Source organism: Melozone crissalis, unplaced genomic scaffold, assembly GCF_028551555.1.
Source record: "Melozone crissalis strain CALT ecotype California unplaced genomic scaffold, PUWL_Pcris_2 ptg000027l_1, whole genome shotgun sequence".
NCBI lineage: Eukaryota > Metazoa > Chordata > Aves > Passeriformes > Passerellidae > Melozone > Melozone crissalis.
In genome coordinates, this window is record NW_026535805.1 from 71101773 (window position 1) to 71113900 (window position 12128).

The 12128-nt window shown below is 38.2% G+C and overlaps 1 protein-coding gene across 6 annotated transcripts in view; it reads right to left on the bottom strand.

Annotated features, from left to right (window-relative positions):
- DST (dystonin) overlaps nucleotides 1–12128 on the bottom strand; it is a 290047-nt gene that overhangs the window by 17868 nt on the left and 260051 nt on the right. For all 6 annotated transcript variants that reach the window (XM_054279827.1, XM_054279824.1, XM_054279823.1 and 3 more), the window contains 5 exons: nucleotides 10494–10613; nucleotides 6791–6960; nucleotides 5668–5827; nucleotides 4085–4279; nucleotides 2779–2907 (listed from right to left, as the gene is read on the bottom strand). In XM_054279827.1, the coding sequence (XP_054135802.1) occupies nucleotides 2779–2907; nucleotides 4085–4279; nucleotides 5668–5827; nucleotides 6791–6960; nucleotides 10494–10613 (774 nt within the window). The remainder of the gene's footprint in view (nucleotides 1–2778; nucleotides 2908–4084; nucleotides 4280–5667; nucleotides 5828–6790; nucleotides 6961–10493; nucleotides 10614–12128) is intronic.

The following is a 12128-nucleotide window of genomic DNA, read 5'->3' on the forward strand; positions in this document are numbered from 1 at the left end:
GGAAAAAATCTTGCAAAAGCAGAAGGATGTTTACAGCCTTAGGCATCCAAGCTCATTGGTATTCCAATGATAGCAGGGCCAGAAATGGATGTGGTGGGGGAGAAACAACAATAAGAAAAAGCAACTCAAAGGAGGCTCCTATCCTTTCTAGAGCTTGCATTTCTTTCTTTTTTTTTCTTTTCCCCTTTCCCTTTTATTTTTGTTGAACATTGCTACTACAATGGCTTTACTTTTCTGCCTAAATGTTATGCAAGTCTGTTTGTCTTTATGAGCATCCTTAACTAGAACTGCTATTATCTCTTAGTGCCTAGTGGAAATTTTTTTATACTTTAACATTTTTAATTAGGCTACAAAATGGAAACATGTCTCTGAAGGCTTAACTCTTCCTCTCTCCAGCCATAACACCATTTATTTTGGATTAATGATGAAGTTAAAGATGAGCCAAGTCAGGTCCTAGACAATTCAAAATCGCCAAAACATTGTACAAATCGGCTCTTCAACAACTCATAATGACATTAGCCTCTGCCTTTACAAAGTAAGTATGAAGTTATTATGAAATAAAATGTAAAATATAATCTCTTCTACCTTGTTCTAGAAGCTTGGAATATGTAGGCTCTATATTTAAATGTATTTGTTGCTAATTGACTTTGATTTAAACTTTAATTATTGCCAGAGTTTAAGACCCAAATCATAATAACAAACCTTCTCTCACAAAAACACATGCATCCTTACAATATTTCAGTTCAACTTGCTTTTGGAGAAGTTGAATTGGATTATAATGAGAGATTACCAAAACAAGCCAGAGGCAGGTGGAAAATGGGCAAAAAGCCCCCGTTGTGTTCCCCTGCTCAGCTGTACTAGAGTATTTCAAGAACTAAATCTATGACAAACAAGTCACAGTGTATTTAACTCTCCCTAATTTTATTGAACTCTGTGGCAAACCAGTGACACAGACACATTTACAAAAGAGGAAATGGGAGGCTTTTCATTGAGCAATGCAGTGCATTAACCCACTACAGCTCTCAGTACCATTTGGATAAAATACTGTCCTGAAGGAAACATTTCTACATGTAGTTCAATACAAATGCAATAAAACTATTTTACTAAAATTACAGTGAATAAAGGATGATACATTTCATATTTATATCATAATTTCAGTCATACATTGTTATTATAGTATGCAGCATTATAATGCATTAATGGTATTTAAAAGTAATATATATGTATTCTTCCCTTATTTTATTTTTGTTTTCTTGAAAGCTTATGTTCTAAGCTTAAAAGAAGAGATGACCTATTGAGAAAGATTGTGTGAGTGGTAAAACTGTGGTACCATAATCTTTCTTAGCTTGAAAATTTCTCTTTCTATTGTTTGCCCATGAAGAGGAAAATGTTGGGAAAATACCTTCTAAAGCCTACTAAAAAAATTAAGTATAGTATGGCCACATCTAACACCAAGATTGGTTGTGTTGTGCTAGCTGTCGTCCTTCCCAGCTGGACAGGGTTTCTCAGAGACAAACTTTGCCTTGAGGCTCCAAGTTATACTTCAGCTTTGGCAGCACAAATTTTAAAATTAGTACAGAAATATTTTGCTAATCGATCTACAGTGTGAAGGAAGACATTTAAAATTCTATTTTCTAATTATTTCAGTGGACTGAAGATTTCACTCAGTTCTCTGTAGTCAGAAGATTAAAAAATCAAATAAAAGGGAACTGGTGAAGCACATGTGGAGGAAAGGCAGCTAAAAGACATTTCACTGAACAGAGACATTAAGTTGCTGCTGCCAACATTAGTCAACACACTTTGAGGTTGCTACATCAGCACACACTGATGTAGCACATATGTACACATTTGATGTATACATATAATTGCCAGTTTATGACTAGCACTCAGTTTCCAGGGCCCTAAACTAAAACTGCAAACTTTTTCAAAACATTGCATTTTAAGTACATTGGAAATCCCTCAGCTAAGAACCATTTAATAGTTCTATCTTGCATATACTCCTCTGCATAATAATATTGGCAAACTGAATTTAAACAGGATGCTTTTCCAACCTCCATTTCATAAATTTTGCTTTAACTTTCTTCAGAGCAATGACGAACATATCCAGGACTTATAACTTGTTCTATAACACTGTGGGCACTACACCCTTGGTACTATTTTGAATAGGCTGCTCTGTGCATGTTTGTAGTCTCCTGTTTGGAGAGTGAAAATTTGACCTCTATGATCCTTACTTAGCCAATTTCACATTTCATTACTGCAAAGTTAATTTGATGGCCTATAATTTACTACCTGCAGTACCTATGACACTGCAATATTACAGTGGCCAATGCATGTGAAGTATGGCAGCAAGCTGTTTCACCACGACAAAAAGTTCATGGATGATAACATCATTCTGCTGACATTTACAAATGGCCTTGCCAGAAAAGTCTATTTAGGCCAATGGTGCTAAGGAGACAGAAACACTTTTGCTACTGTAGCAGTCTGTGTGGCAATTACAGGCATGGTATGCTCCACAGAGGGGCTTGCATCTGTCTCTAAATCTTTATAGCAACTTCCTAAAGGCCCTTTTTTTTTTTTTTTTAATAAGCCAAGATGACTCAAACAACAGCCCAACACCAGTCTGGACATCCAGCTCTTAACTACATGAAATTTCTAGCTTCTCTACAGAAAGAATTGCTCCAACACTGGATGCTGGATAGAACTATCTGGGATAGACTGTATTTTACCACCTATGAGAGCCATTAGAATGAAGAGGATCCTCTGCATGTTCGTGCTCACCCTGTGCTGCTCTATAAGCGTTCTCAAGGCCTCTTCATCATCTGGGAGGATGCCGTGGAAACGAAGAGCCTGCTCTGCCTCTGCCAGCCACTCCAAAAGGACATGCACAACTGAGTGGAATTCTTCTGCCTGTTAAGAGACAAGAAGTCATGGTCACTCATGAGATGACCTGACAGACACACTGCAGCTTACACGGGGAGACTGAGCCACATTTGGAATCATTAATCATCCAGCAGTACCGGCACATTATCTTTCCATTAAAAAGTCAATGATATATAGCACTACATTTTCATAACTGTAAAAACAGCTCATGCTTCCAAAAAAAATTATAGGAAGCCTAAAAGCCTGTTCATGCTTTTAGCCATCTGATTTATATTGTATTTGCAGCTCAGTTGAGAATGTCATGACATTCTTTACACTGACAAATTACACAGGAGGTGCTTTCAGAGACCAGCTGGAGAGAGGAGAACTATTGTCTGCACAGCCTAAAGCACCAGTAAAGCAAAATGAATTGACAGCCTGTTGGAGAGTGACTCTTGTGTGTAGAGAAAGCAAGAAAGATTCACCTTTGGATAAAGCCATATTCAGACACAATTAGTGTTTGAGGTAAGTTCAGGACTGTGTCTGCTGAGCAAAGCAGAGCAGGAATATTGTACATAGGGATACATTGCTACTGCAGGAGCCCCATTCTAGCATCAGTCCAAGCTAGTGTATCTTCAGAGAGCTGAAAATCCATGTTATCTCAGGTTTGGAAACAATACAGATACACATATCTTTTGCTTTTGCTACCAGATAATGCTGATATACATAGACTGTTCTAGGTCATGACTGCACTCAGCACAACTCTTTTATTTCCTCTGAAGTACCTCACTGTGCATTTTAATTGTGCCAATGTAAAGAATTTTTCAATACACAAATCTACTTCTTTCCAATAAGTCACAAAAAGCACAAATATGATTGCAACCTCCTGCTTCTTGTGAATGGGGCATAGTTCTTTACCAGCCTTCATATTTGACTGCAACTTCAGGGATTTCCTTAGATGGTAAGGTCTTCGAAACATTTGTTTTGCATTTGTGGCAGAGACTAATAATAACAGGAATAATAAATGCAAAGAGGCACTATTTATGTGCTGTGGTAAAAGGATAAACAAGGTAAGCAATGCATTAGCACTTAAATGAATATTTTCAAATGAAATTAGAGGGAATGACATCAAGTGAAAATGAAATTAAATTTTTGGCAAATAAACTGCAAGGTATTTTTCAATCCTTCTCATACATCACGTGTAGCAACATTATTATTCCTTTACCTGCCGAAGGGCCTGTTCCAGTCGTGTCTGCTTGGATACTGAGAGGGCACAAACTGTCTCCCAGCGAGTGCTCAGCTCCTGCATTTGGACTTTGACCCAGGAAGAGTCATCACGGCTGCCTTCTATCAGCTCCCTTGCAGAGCGCTTCAGAGCCTGGACACTGCTGGTTCTTTTTCCCAGCTCCTTCTGGAAAACCTAGACACCACCAAATATATTTGAAATGTTTAGCTCATTAAGAATGCTTATGTAAAAAACAAGAAAAAACTACTGCTTATGAAAAGAAATAAAAATACAGATTTATTTTTGTCACAAGTAACTCCGTTTAAGTGATGCAAAACACCTAAGTTCTATTTATTAGATTCTGTAGGAAGATATTAACACTCTCTTCTAACATAATAAAAGTGGAATATGGTAGGAAAATGTCAGGCAAATCCCAAGAATCCATTATGGTGCAATGCATGGGAAATCTTGTCTCCTTACCACTGCTGGCTTTCAATTCTTTATCAAAGCAATTGATCTGACATGGATTAACACATAAGATTGCTGTGGCAGGAAAAGATCAGATAAAAAGCTAACAATCGAGGAAGGGGTTTAAAATCATCCAAACAGAAATAAATCCCCATCTGGGTTGTGGATCTTGCTGCTTATTCATATATTTATGTGGGGGTATGTTCACTACAGCAGTAAATTGAACAAGCTCCAATTACTTAAAAGAAGCTCTTAAAAGAAGATAATTACAGTGTGCTGTGCCACTGACTGCAACCTACTTGTGATGGACAGAGGGATTCCAGAAGCAACTGAAGCACTGTGCAGGCCAATTTTTATAGACAACCCATGTTTCCAAACACTTTTTTTCCCCAAAATCTCCTCCTTAGTGGGGATGAGATACTGAAGGTCACAGGTGGAACAGAGAGACTTCACCTCCTAATCTTCCCAGGCTGCAGAGCTCTGCCTATGTGTCACCTTTTCAACACAAGTAACTTCAGCAGCCATTTCTTCTGACATACTGAATTGCAAAACTGGGATTCAGAGGCAGAGTCTAATATCTCCTACTTGTTCCCACATCCAAAAACACTTCAGTAACATACTACTGCAGGTTTCCAACACAGGCTCCCTGGGCCATGGTCTAGTTGAAATCTATGCATAACTTTAGCACTGTTATTACTTTTCTAAATAGGTCTGAAAGGCTGCTGTAGTCATGATAAGTGCATGGGACATTTATTTAGCAGATGGACTGAAAAAGAGTTATCTGCCCCAGAGTTTTCCAGTAAAATAATTTTTGCCATCTCTTGCCCCATGACATACATTTGCAAATGCATATTTGTGATTTATGACATGATATAAATAAATACACAGGGTAGCACAATAAAATAGAGTATCTCAGTGCTAACTGGTATTAATGAGTCACTAAGAGTTGTCCTCTTTCATGTATGTTTTATAACATTTTCTATTGTTGACTTCGTTTATGTTACAAAAGTATTTCATATCTCTAAAAATTAAATATTAGTGAAAGATAAAGATATTATTAAAACACTACACTTATGAGCAGTCCAGTAATTGAAGAACAGTATTTTTGGAACTACCTTATGGTTGTCAATCAAGTTCATTACTAAATCGATGTCTCCATGTACTGGCTGGTCTTCTGCTAGTTGAGGTTCAATTTTGTATAACCAGTCAATGAGAGCTTGCAGAGCATCAGTAAACTGTCCTGAAAACAGCAGGGCTTCCTCCAGTTTATTTTGTCTGAGAGGGGAAAAAAGTCAAACAACCACACACAGATAAAATAATCATTTACACACTTCAGGAAAATATTTTCAGCACAAAATAATAGAATCATGGAAATGTTAGGGTTGGAAAAGACTGATAAGATCATTGTGTCCAACCACTATCCCAGCACCACTACATCATGTCCCCAAGCACTACATCCATGTGGCTTTTGAACACTTCCAGGGATGGTGACTCAACTACTTCCTTGGGCAGTCTGTTTCAATGCTCCACAACCCTTTCAGAGAAGAAATTTTTCCTAAAATCCAACCTAAACCTCTCTCTTGGTGTAATCTGAGGCAGTTTCCTCTCATGCTGTCATTTGGTGCTTGGGAGAAGAGACCAATCTCACTTGGCTACAGCCTCCTTTCAGACACTTCTAGAGAGCAATAAAGTCTCCCCTGAGCCTCCTTTTTCCCAGGCTAAACATCCCCAGCTCCCTCAGCTGCTCCTCACAGCCCTTGTGCTCCACACCCTGCCCCAGCCCCACTGCCCTTCCCTGGACTCACTCCAGCCCCTCAATGTCTTTCTCACAGTGAGGGGCCCAGAGCTGGACCCAGCACTGGAGGTGTGGCCCCAGCAGTGCTGAGCACAGGGGGACAATCCCCGCCCTGCTCCTGCTGGCCACACTATTGCTGGTACAGGCCAGGATGTCACTGCCCTTCCTGGCCACCTGGGCACACACTGGCTCACGATCAGCTGGATGTTGACCAGCACCTCCAGAGAACTTCAAATCAAGTTTCCCCCTTTTAAAGGGCTCTTCCACTTCCTCCCCTGCTCTTCTACAATACCATGAGCAAAGTATGCATTTGCAGTATTTTACTGCTTTGGCATTCTTAATTATCAAACAAGCTAGCCACTCTGGTTCTACTTTTACACAACAAATTCCAAAAATAGAAGCCTTTTTCTTATTTGATGAATAATTAGTTGAGTTTCATTTACCTTTCCACTGACTTTCCACAAATTGTATCCCATTTATCTCTTAGTTCACTCAGCATGTCATCAAGTTTCAAATTGTCATCAGCCAAGGTGGTTTTCTCTTTCAAGGAACGTCCAGTCCTATTCGTGGTATCATACACAGAATGTTTGGCACCAAGAGATTTCTGGAATTCCTATAAATATGGAAAAAAAGAAAATGTCCATTTAGCATTAACTGCTTACAGGCCCTAGTTAATTAGTTTTTGACATACTATTTGCAGCATAAATTGTAAATGTTGCTCCAAGAATAATTTAAACTTACTGTAAAATTTCTATGCTAGTGCCACAGTGCACCTGGGGCTTGGCACTAGGAGAACTCTGCTTTTTCTCCTTCTCTGAAAATGTAGCACTCTGCTTACTGGAACAACTTTGGGAATTTGGGAAAATTCCTCCTTCAGTAAGGAAAATTATTCCTGTCCTACCATAATATTCCCAAATTTCAGCCTAGTAGTCAGAAGGATGTGAAAGAACTGCTACTTTGGGAGCCATTAACTGAGCATTCTTTGTACCACATTCTTACAAACTAAGATTTCAAGCCACTTGTAGAGCTCCCCAAGAGCTACAAAGGTTATTCTGGTTTAGCTCAACATGGCCAAGCTGGGAAGCCTCTGAGCAGAAGCAGCAATCAGGAAACATCCAAATAACTCAATCTGTGCTAGAAGTAAAAATCACAAGCAGGTTTCTGTGCCCCAGAACTTTGGACAGTGACAGAGTGTGCCTGCCAGCTCTACCAGCTCCTTTTGCACAGATCCTCTGGAAGATTTTCACTTACACAGAAGAGCACAGGAAATACAGCTCATCTGCTACCACACAGGAATTAACTGGCTGACAGAGTAAATAACTAAATAAAGGAACATGGGCAAAAGATAGCACCAGCCCAACAAGGCAGCTTTTAAATTGTAGCAATGCTTGAAATATTTTATTTCACACCTACATGAAGGGCTAGCAGGGAATCAGTTGGAAAAAAAGAAACCCCAAGTTTGATTTAGAAAACCCTCATATACAGCATCAAATATTTTCGGCTTTTTTTGTTACCAGAGAAGGAACATTTGTTTTGCAATTTAGCATTTCCTTACTATTCTTTCCTTTTCCTCATATAAAACAAGAAAACAAACTTTAGGAAAAAACATAATTGTCAAGCTAGGACTATGGTAAAAATAACTACAATTTTCAAAATATCCAGTTTTTTGTAACAGTTCCTTCAATAAAACAATATGTCTATGCTTCCTTTTTTTGATGGGTTTTGTTAACTACTTTACACAATATTACTAGGTTTGCACAAGGAAACACAATTAAATTGCTGCCACAGAAAGATCATGCATGGAAAACAGATTTAAAGATGGCAACAAGTTGCAGTTAGTTCTTTCCCTGAGACTAAACCATACTTTCATTTGACTTCAGGTATAACTGAGAGGAGATTTTGGTTTAAGCTGCCAGGAACAGATAGGTAAGTTAGAACAGATAGAAATTACTGAAATTTTTGTTCAGCTAGATACCTTCCTTCTAAGGAAGATGGGCACATAGAGATAAAATTAGCCAGAATCATATAAATGTTCTGTAAGAACACTCAGCATTAGCACAGGAATGGATTGGGTGACATAGTGCGGGTTTTTCCATTTCTGACTCCTAAAAATGAGAAAAAAACTCCAATAAACAAACCATGAATAACCCCCAAAAGTCCCTGGCAACATGCTAGATATGAGTGAAGGAGAAAACATATTATCTTGGCTTTTCTTTTTCAGGGACTTTTTTTTTTGGCAGTAACAACTGGCAAAGAGCAAGTCCAAATTATTGCTCACAGCACGCATTCAGATGGGATAGCAAAATCCTTAACTAAACGGAGCAAGGAAACCTTCAAGGCTGGACAGAAAAGACAAAGACAGACACAGAGTATATGTGGGAGTGGAAGGAAAAGACTCAAAATACAAGGAAGGACGTTGCAGTGTTGGGAGGTTTGACAACTCATTAAAAAACAATTGAGTTGATTTCTTGAGAGGGTGGTGTTTGAAGTTTAAAGTCACAAAGTTCACCAAACTCCGTCTTTCTCACACATTCATCTTTTTTCTCCAGATCACCAGTTTCAACCCTTATGTGACTGTACCAGTTTCATCCCATTCCTTAATGAGATTCAAGCAACTCAAGCTGTAATGCTCTGCAGGCTTCTTACAAGAAAGAAGCTGAAGAAAAGATATCAGTGACAGAAGTGATGAGTCTGCCAGTCCATTGAGGAAGCTGGTCTCATAAAACATACTGCTGTAGGTAAAAAGCACATATCAAGTTTCTCAGGTTTAACATTTCTGAAGATGGGATGAGGATACAGGTGGAGAATCCTGAAAACCTCAAAGCAAAGTCACAGCGCTGACCATATTGTCAAGAATTTGAATATGTAAAGAAAAGAGAAGAGTGAAAGGATTAGAAGATTAGCAAGACTCAGACTATCATAACAACAAGATCCTCCCCTGCCAGTTCAGATCACTGACTTCAAATTCCAGCAACAGCAGCAATCCCAAAGCAAAGTGAAATTGCAGAGTTGGCATAACAGAATGTTAATGTAGGTTTTATCTAAAGGTCTTTAACAGCAGACACAGGTAAAGATTATTTTTCCTTGACCAACTGCCAGCTTTTGCTATTTTAAAGGAGAATGGTTTCCTGGCTGATAAACAACACGTCATGCAACCTAAGACATGATAAAAAAATAAAGCAGACGGATGAAGTCATTATTATACATGACAAAATTTGTCAGAGGTAAAGGAAATCACCAGAAGCTACAGTGAAAAGAAAAAATGCAAGAAAAAATTATATATGCAAACCCCTCAGGACATTGTGACATATTAAAAAAGATAAGTAAATGGAGAACAATAAAACTGACATAAAAAGTAAATATATGCCAAAATGTAGAAAACAAAATTATTCTAGTGTTTAATGAAACTGTCCCAAGAGAAGTCTTAATATCTCTGAAGATTCTACCTCTCATCCACTTGATCAATAATATATATTATTCTAGGCATTTTAAAGAAGTCAGTCAAAATGAAGTAAAGACTACTTCTGTCTTTGTTTTTGCTGTGTCTGATGGAATTAGAGCTTTACATTATCATTACAAGTTTGAAGAGCCAAGTGAATGAGAGAGATTTTTACATATTTACAGCTGAATTTCTGAAAAGATAGTTTCAGAATTTTGAATCCAATAAAGAGAAATATGGAGGCAGTATTTGCTCTAATACTGTCATGGTGTTTTCTAGGGGATTTCATTAGTATTTCCACTTAACATAAAAAGCAATCAAAATACTTGATTAACATTATTTTTCACTTTTGAAGTTGTCCTGAAGTATTAAAAGAAAAGTCTCAACCCAAGTAAGTGGATAGTAAATGTTTGGTTTAAGAACTTAAGAAAGAAAAGCCTCTTCAGAGATCTCTATTCTGAAATGGTATTAATCTACTTTTAAAAGTTTCCATGTTGCATTATTTTTCCTCCTTATTTTTAACCATTCCCCCACATATCAGGTACTCTGAATAGTTCTTTTCATTCACACCCTGTTAAAACACCATCATTTAACTTGATGTGAATAAACACCCCATTGCAGTGAGGCCACAAATCTACTTTCTTTGATGATTGAATAGTGCAAGGCCAGTTACCTATATTCCAGTGGGCATTTTGTGTGTGACTCACCTTATGCTGTGCAAGCTGCATCTTTATTTTGTCAGGGTCATTTGCAATTTCAAGATCTGAGTCCAGAGATTTCTCTGATTCTTCCAGCCATTCCATAAGTTTATGCCAGGCTTCATGAAACTAAAGGAAAGTCAGATTTGCATAGACTTTAAAATTCAGTGGTTCATAAAACAGTCCAAAAGCATTAAACCCCAACCAAGACTGGCATACTTTGACAAAATTTGATGGGTTTTTTTCTCCCAGGTCTCTTAAACAGAACTGGTCTAGCCATGTGCCCACTCCCTTCACCAAGTGAGTTAACCACCTTTAATGTATATGATCTGCACACGTCACATGTATCTGTCAGAGACATTGTAGTAATACCTGTTGGTGTGTTGGTTATTTAGATTTCTACAGGTTTAATAATGGATAGTAAATACAGAAAGAACAGGGCTTAGCTATTGCTTATATGGGACCATGGCAGGAAATCTCTGGGAAAAACTTCTGTCTGGATGACTGCCCAAGATGTTCCCTGTAACACTCTTAAAAGCTCTCATTATATCAAATGCTATCTTGATGAGCAAGGAACAGATTTTTGATCTTCCTTCCTGTTTCAAAGGAACGAGCACTTCAGGGAAGGAAGCAGGGAAAAAGTAAAAATTCAACCAGCTTTCACAAAGTGTAATCCATTGGGGTTTTGATTTTTTTAAGCTGGTTATTTCTCTCTCTCTTGAAAATTCTTCTTACCTGGGCTGCCTACACATGGAAGCACAAGAAACTAGTTCAGAAACCTTTCAAGGCATCTCAGACATTGTTGTTCAGGGCTGTTGATCAGGCCTTGACACTAGTAGCCTTCAGTACTCCTTCCACACTCCACACACACAGTTTTCATCTTAATAACACTGTATTCAGCTTTGTAAATGCATATTGAGATGAAACCCATCTCACTGCAGAACTGCTGTGTGTGTGAGTGCACAAGAGAAACTGCTGGAAAATCAGAAGCACAATTGGCTTATGGGCTAATTCATTGTCCAGAGAACTTCTTGCTCTATGAGCTGAGTGGTGGTAGTTGAGAACATTGAAACATGGTTTAGCTGTGAACATCACCAAATCTTGAATGATGTTCCCTTAACAGAATGGAGCTAGAACTTCCTGTTGGTATTTAAACAGCTTACATTCCTCTCACACATTTTGCTTCTTATCATTTCTGTTCTTCAGTGAGGGAACCATGTATCTAAGGAAAAAACCACGCATCCTCCCAAATAAAGAAAACTGTGAAAACAGCCCCCTCCCCCCAAAAACCAACCTCTCTGGGTTTATAAGGAAATAAATGGAGATATCTTACCACACAAAAGATAATGGTCTAGTAACTAACATAAGAGATTGAGTGATAAGTGTTGAGTATAATCAGGACACAACATAGACCCAGGAAGAAAATGCTAAGGAATACTCCCACAGATTAGTGAAAAGGGTTCATCACATTCTTTAAAACATACAGGGTTGATTATGAAACTTCTTTTTGAAGACAGATGGCACTAATACACATCTGGAATCCATACTGTAACTTCCTTTTTTCAGACCATCCTATACTGCAGACAGAAGTCACTGCTTGGGTTGAAAATGATGCTTTCACTTCCCAAATGAAGTGCTCTGGGA